This window comes from Mya arenaria, chromosome 9 (genome assembly GCF_026914265.1).
Source record: "Mya arenaria isolate MELC-2E11 chromosome 9, ASM2691426v1".
Taxonomy (NCBI): domain Eukaryota; kingdom Metazoa; phylum Mollusca; class Bivalvia; order Myida; family Myidae; genus Mya; species Mya arenaria.
This window is the reverse complement of record NC_069130.1, coordinates 34,584,007-34,590,912: the sequence shown is the minus strand read 5'-3', so window position 1 is coordinate 34,590,912 and position 6,906 is coordinate 34,584,007. Positions and strand designations below refer to the sequence as shown.

Here is a 6,906-nt window from a genome sequence, read left to right as displayed (position 1 = left end):
AAAATTGTGCGACTTGAACCCTTCTTATGTAGTAAAAATTGTACGTATTGAACCCTTTTTATGAAGTTAAAATTGTGCGACTTGAACCCGTCTTATGTAGTAAAAATTGTACGACATGAACCCTTTTTATGTAGTAAAAATCGTACGAATTGAACCCCTCTTATGAAGTAAAAATTGTACGACTTGAACCCCTCTTATGTGTAAAGAATTGTACGACTTGAACCCCCCTTTGAAGATCGGAAAGGTACGATAGTAGGCTCCCGTTCAATGTCAACGATAATTTGGAATACTTTCAGCCTTGTTAAATTACCTTATTTAATGTAATATCGTCATAATTTACTTAAGTAACAAGTGCGGCTGAACTTACTTCATTCTTCATAGGTTTGCAGTTGATGTTGGGTCCGATGAGGCTTATATTTTTAGTTTTGTAATAAATGACAAATATTTGACATGTGTGTGTTAATATGCATATCAACTAGTTTAAACCCCAATTAACTCTTGTTTCACTGATATCTAAAGCCATTTTGATCCATGTTTGGTTTTGTGGCGAGTTTACGTCTCTCTCGTTCAGTGTCGTTTTTTGTTCTGATCTTGTGCCTCTAAACAGCGTCTATAGTTGAAAGTTTTATTACTGGGCTCGACCTGTACTTTTCATTGTATTCTTAATCATACTTTCCTAAAACGGAAAATAGTAATGCAAATGACATTGACTTTACAACAAGCATGCCATTCAGGCTGGGTGGTTTACATTCCTCTGACTGCAAGGAGAGAACGTATACCGTTGTTCTAAATGTTCACGGTGAGCTAGCGATCGCATTCTAGGTCAGGGATGGTCCCTACTTGAATTCGGATTTGCATATCAGTCCTGAAGTGTTAGCAGAAAAGAAATAATATCATAGCTAGTGGAAGTACGACTTCGACAGGACTCGATCCTGCAATATTCTAGTTCATAGCCAGACGCCTTTAGGTTACTATGCTGGCAATAGTTACTGTTATATTTGTTTACGAAAATAGTTATTATATATATTTTTTTAGTATCATTAACAAGATTGGAATAAGCCGAGTTTATACCAAGTACTTAGCTCAAAACTTGGATTTGGTAAGTAGTATAAGTCCCCGTAAGGACGTTCATAAATTGCGCTCGCCGCCCATATTTCAGGGCGTCGGCGCTGGGTATTGGGTATAGTTTTCAACTAGCAATAACCACGCCTCGGATAAACCTCATTGGCTATGGTACCGCCACTGCGCAAAGCTGAAGCACAATGGGAATATCAGTATATATTATTAAGTTTTAAAACAAATATGAAAAACAATATGTTAAATTGTTTCTATATTTACTCATTTCATGATGTTTATTTTAATAAATTTCTTTTTTTTATTGAATGATTCGTAAAACTCTAATTAATATTACCTCCCTTTTATCGTTAAAAAACCCCGTAGCTTTTCACTCACTGACCTGTTTATATAGCTTAATCATTTTCTGTTAAAACAGTCGAACTAATCCACTCAATAAGGAACTTTCGATTAATATAAACCGTTGATATCTGAAAAACAAAGTAAAACAACGAAACTCTGCATTACGGATTTTCTGCTTGGCTTCCATACTGTTTATTGTATACTTAAAAGCAATGGTTTTACTGTAAGTAATGGTTAAAATTTGTTATTAAATGGCACAACCATTTTGGTTAAAATGTACCAGTATTTTTATTGTTGTTGCTTTCATTATTATTTAGAATATATTTCGGTTTTAAGTTATAAACAACAGCTAGCAAAATTTGTTCATTTCTAATGTTGATACCATAATGATATACAGTACTATTTTATAATATCCCTTTGGAGAGCGAAAAAATACAAAAGTGCGTTCCCTTTAAAGGTTAACGACAAGACGGTCATATACCAGCCTTGTTTAATCATCTTATTGAATGTAATATCTTCTTTATATACTATTTTCAACTAATACCCCATCCCTCGGATGCATTAAACATTTTTGAACATAATTATGAAAATCTGCGATCTGATTTTTTGTCAGCATTCTTATATCACTCGTGTTCATGAATTGCCGCATAAATCGGCTTGTTCCAAGTCAAAAAATAAAAAAAGGTCAGAACGTTCAATCTGTGAGAGAACAGCTTCAAGAGCATCAAAATTAGTTTTAATGTGTTCATTTTTTATTTTATCTAGTCCACTAGCTTTTTTATTTTTTCAATTTCTTTCAACGTGATTAGAATATTAATTTCATCATTAGTTACCGCATTTACATTTAGTTCACCAGACTGGTTACTTGACGGTTGTATATCCTTATAGTTAACGCTTTTAAAAAAAAATAGACAGGTCTCCAAATCCAATATTTTCCAATACAACATGTATTTACGAGGTTCTGTGACCTTAAGAGTTCCTAATTTTAATATATCGTTATTTTAATGTTTATTATGAAATGACTCATTGTATTTTTATACAGTTTACTTCTTTCGTTTAAGTTAATATTCTATTTGTTTCGGTTTTTCTGATTTTATAAACATATCGTGCTCTACGGAATTTTTTTCTTGCCTTACTGCATTTGGGACCAAACTATCCCTGTGTAGTTTTGCAATCAGTGCTATTACGAAACGTTTTGAAGCCAAATGTCGTTTTGCGAGCATTTACAAAAATGTCGGAAATACTATTTACAATTTGCTCAGCATCCTCTTGCGTAAATGATTTGGTTTAAGTTTTTTAACATATCATTATATTTACATGATCAAGCCCTTAGGGCATATAATAGTCTACTGATGTTGTTCGATCGAGTCAAATTAGATGTTAAGACCAAGTTATCGTTGTTCAATACCATGATTGTGCCTATTCTTGTATACGGGTCAGAAGTCTGAGGAGTTTATAATTTTAAAGAAGTTGATAAACTGCAAATTTGATTTTTAAAGCATTTACTTTGTGTCAAAAAACAGACTCCTAACTGCTGTATACGGTGAATTTGTAGAAATACCATAATCTATCGTATGCAAGGAAAGGGCAATCAAATTCTGGTTAAAGATTTTGAAAAATGGTGACTCTCCAATGAATTATATGTATCTCGATCAGTGTAATAATATTAATGGCCCTTGCTGGGCGACTAAGATGAAATATATTATAAACCATTTAGGATTAAATTTTCTCACTGATAATTTTGATGTAAATGCCGAATACTTTCCTGTGTTAAAAGCTAGACTCCGTGACCAGTGTATCCAAGATTGGCGCGGATCGATAAATAGCATGACTTAATTAGAAACATATTGCTCATTGAAAACAAATTCTGAATACGAAAAATATCTTGATAGAATTGAAAATGATAATTTACGCAAACATTTTTCTTCCATGAGGTTGCCTGCTCACAAGTTAGAAATCGAAATCGGTAGATATACCGGTATTGCAAGAGAAAACAGACTTTGCAAAAGCTGTAACGCTAATGTTATAGAAAATGAATACCATTTTGTATTATGCTGTAGTAAATTTAGACTCTTACGCTTAAAATATCTAGGTAATATATCATGGCCAAATTTAAATATGTTTAAACGACTTTTGTTAAGCAAAAGACAAACTAAGATAACAATCTACATTAAAGAAGCCATGAATTTAAGAAATACTTTCCTTGTACAATAGTAATGCTCCTTATGTTAACCTTTGTTTATTTATGCTTTTTCCTTCTAAGTGTTTAACAATTTATATGTCACATTTAATTACATTATGTATATTTATTATTATTCCGTTTCTCTTTATAGTTTATTTATGTTTTTGTCATATTTATGTTGTTAAGGCTATTTTATGCCGATCTGCCAATAAACTTTGAAACTTTGTAATCCCCAAAGATATAAGCTTATATTTAGAGATCAATTCATTTAACTCCAACTGAATATCATTACATGGGTTGTCAACAGAGTATAAGGAGTATTTAGAGAAACTACTTCATTAATTGTTCATTATTACGAGATTGATGTCCCTTTCCAAATCTCCCACGATACACAAAGAAGCATAGCAATTAGTACTGAATGCCAACTTCACAATTAATGTGCATTAAGACGTGTTTAGATCTCGGTTGTGTCCATTATTGATATAAAGATTCATTCTGACCAAAGGGATTAGCAATTTTGTAATTACACTACATACACGATCTCTAAACGCCAGCTCCACCACATAACGGTGGTGCATAAAAAAAGCTGTCGACACTTCCGTGGTGCAGATGTGCCCTATGTTTGCATTTTCACACGCGATGTTCATTTATACTTTAGTTGATATTTTTATTAAATGTTTCTAAAGTCGGAAAATGTGGTAACGTGTGAGAACAAACTGCAGGTTGGAAGCGATTTCTTTTTAATATTGTGCGAACTGTGAAGCCTGGAGTTTTAAGTGGTGGAGCTGGCATTAACAGGCCGTGTACAAACTGGGAGAACACAACGTGATGTAAAACATTAATTTAGATCCTGGAAATTTACTGGTTGAAGTTGAACGACAAATTGCCTTAAAATAAACATTACATACGTTTCAACACAGACTACAAGTTGCAGCCACCAATAACGGGTATTGTACTATTTTAAAAATCACTATGATCCAAGCGGCTTTATATTTGGGAATGTTTTTTAAAATGTATGCTGCTATGGAAATGACGCAATACCAAAAGGTTGCTGGAACAATATCTGGAAATCAACTTGATTATACCTCTGGAAAGTTGGATAAGAGTCGCGAGCAGTGCCTTCTTGCGTGTTCAGGAGAGGAGAATTGTGAGGCTGTTCGATATGGACGAAGCACATCCGAATGCCAGATGTTGAGTGACGTCATCCTTCAGTTATCCGGAAGTGACGCTAACTGGTTGACATATCAGAAAGTTAAGGTGCGGTTTGTTTTGTATCCATTTAACAGCTTGCTTTTCATGAGGAAATTTATACGTTATTCAAGGCGATTCTTCCAAGCACGATGTGCACGATGAACGATGTAAATGCACTGTTCATGCACCCCACATTGCCGATATCTTATACAGCTTTGGCCGCAAAGCATAACTCGAAACAAATATTTACAGGGAGACACATGTACTTTACTTTTTGACATACAAGATTCTTTTTTTCGCGCATGGACATATAACATTTAATAATTATTTATAAACGAGCTGTTTTGGTTGTGAGATTGTTACTTTTAGTCAAAGAGACTAACAAATGTGTTCCATAACACTTAAGAGATTTTACGCGAGTACGCGACTGAATCCTCATGATTTCGGAAAAATGAAATATTTAAAAAAAATCAGCCAAAGTTGCAGTATGCGTACTGGACTACATGCTCCTAAAAATGTCCATTTTCCAAAACTAAATAAAGCACCTCTGAACGCCTAGAATCCAACAGATTGCACCATTGTTTTTAAAAAAAATCAGAGGGGGCATGGCTCCGGACCCCCTACCACAATTATGAATCCACATGAATAGACTTCGTCCATGAAAGGGATATAAAAAGAAAGTGACTGTAATTGCGGGTGACATTGAAATAATACTTAAAGTCCCACTGGGGCTAGTTCGAAAAAAAAATCATAAACTCAAAAAAATGCTGTTTGTTTATATTTCTCCGCCCATGGTAAAACATATCTAACAGTTTTGATTTTATTTCAGAGTAATATTTTTATAATAAAATGATAAGTTAACATTTTGTAAATAATTTTGTAATTTTCTCTTTGAGTTTAGGCATTCGGATTATATGATTATATGATTATTATTATGATTCAGTTGGTATCATAACAATATGGCCGAAAGTAACAACAACACTAAATAACTTAGGCAAAACATCAGAATAGTTAAGAATTACGAGTTATTTTACAAGAATTAAACTACAATTAAAGTATTGTCAAAAAACGATTGTACTGTCGATTATCTGTTATTTAAGTGGAAACGATTATCGATAGTCAAACTGGAACCGATTCCCAACACTACTGGTTATTAAATGTGGACGAACTGTTTTTGTATTTCAGGGTTGCCCCGAAGGGTGGGTCGCTTTCGACAAGTCGTGTTACTACTTCTCAACTAATTTTGTCAACTGGAACGATGCCGAGGACCACTGTATAAACTTGGGTAGTCATCTGGCGACTATCCGCAGCATAGATGAACACCAATTCATCGTCGAGAACCGACCTTTTCCGGGCCAGTATCTCTGGATTGGAGGGAAACGTTCTTCTACAGTTGCTGGCACTTTTGTTTGGGCCAGCGGTGAACCATGGGACTTTGACCATTGGGCGCCATTTGAACCAAGCGACGTGAGGGAGGAATGTGTGAATATTTTTGGTACATATAGATACGTGGATTATTGGAATGATAAGGAGTGTTTGCTAGATCGTGATCCATTTGTATGTGAGAGACTCGCATCCTCCCACCTCATATAAGTAGATCCAACAATTTAACCATGCTAGAAATTCTTATTTTGCCCATGCGCGAAGAAAAAATGCCCGTATGGTACTCCTTTTTAATGGTCACCACATTGTAATTACCTCCCTTGTTTAAGACTGTCGTCCGTAGCATCATGGAAACCATGTTTTATGGCAATATTTTGATCGCTTATTAATTATTTCTCGCTTCAAATGTCACCATAAAATAGTTTTCACGCTTCTTACAAGAAATAATGCTTCATTCTCCTAAGAACTATTTAAAGACCGATTTGACTATTAACATAATCTGAATCACTGCGCGCATATCCATGACAACCACGAATTATCGCATATCCAAACGCAATTATTTTCTCTAAGCACAAAAGAGTTCCAGTAAAAATACATTTTAACTTAATTTTGTTTAACTGAGGTGGGAGAAAAAGCATCTACCATAGCCGTGTGTGTTAGATATGTTCATTCCGACCTGAGCGTAGGGTGTTTTGCGAAAACGAGGTTTACTATCTTACACTCTCGGCCATTGA

The 6,906-nt window shown here is 34.5% G+C and overlaps 1 protein-coding gene and 1 non-coding gene across 2 annotated transcripts; one reads left to right on the top strand and one right to left on the bottom strand.

The window, feature by feature from the left end:
* Positions 1-1,113: 1,113 nt before the first annotated feature.
* LOC128203806 (U4 spliceosomal RNA) lies at positions 1,114-1,254 on the bottom strand. The gene has a single exon (XR_008256060.1). It is a non-coding gene; the product is annotated as a U4 spliceosomal RNA (small nuclear RNA).
* Positions 1,255-4,627: 3,373 nt separating this feature from the next.
* Positions 4,628-6,382, top strand: LOC128245952 (type-2 ice-structuring protein-like). Its single transcript, XM_052964171.1, has 2 exons — positions 4,628-4,855; positions 5,975-6,382. Exons 1-2 carry the CDS (start codon positions 4,628-4,630, stop codon positions 6,380-6,382), a joined length of 636 nt encoding a protein of 211 aa, XP_052820131.1.
* The last annotated feature ends 524 nt before the right edge of the window (positions 6,383-6,906 follow it).

What these genes read in the sequence shown, in the direction of transcription:
- LOC128245952 (XM_052964171.1), top strand. Translation starts at nt 4,628, where the DNA reads ATGACGCAATACCAAAAGGTTGCTGGAACAATATCTGGAAATCAACTT. An exon ending in TGACATATCAGAAAGTTAAG is followed by an intron (nt 4,856 to 5,974) that starts GTGCGGTTTGTT and finishes TTTGTATTTCAG; the next exon opens with GGTTGCCCCGAAGGGTGGGT.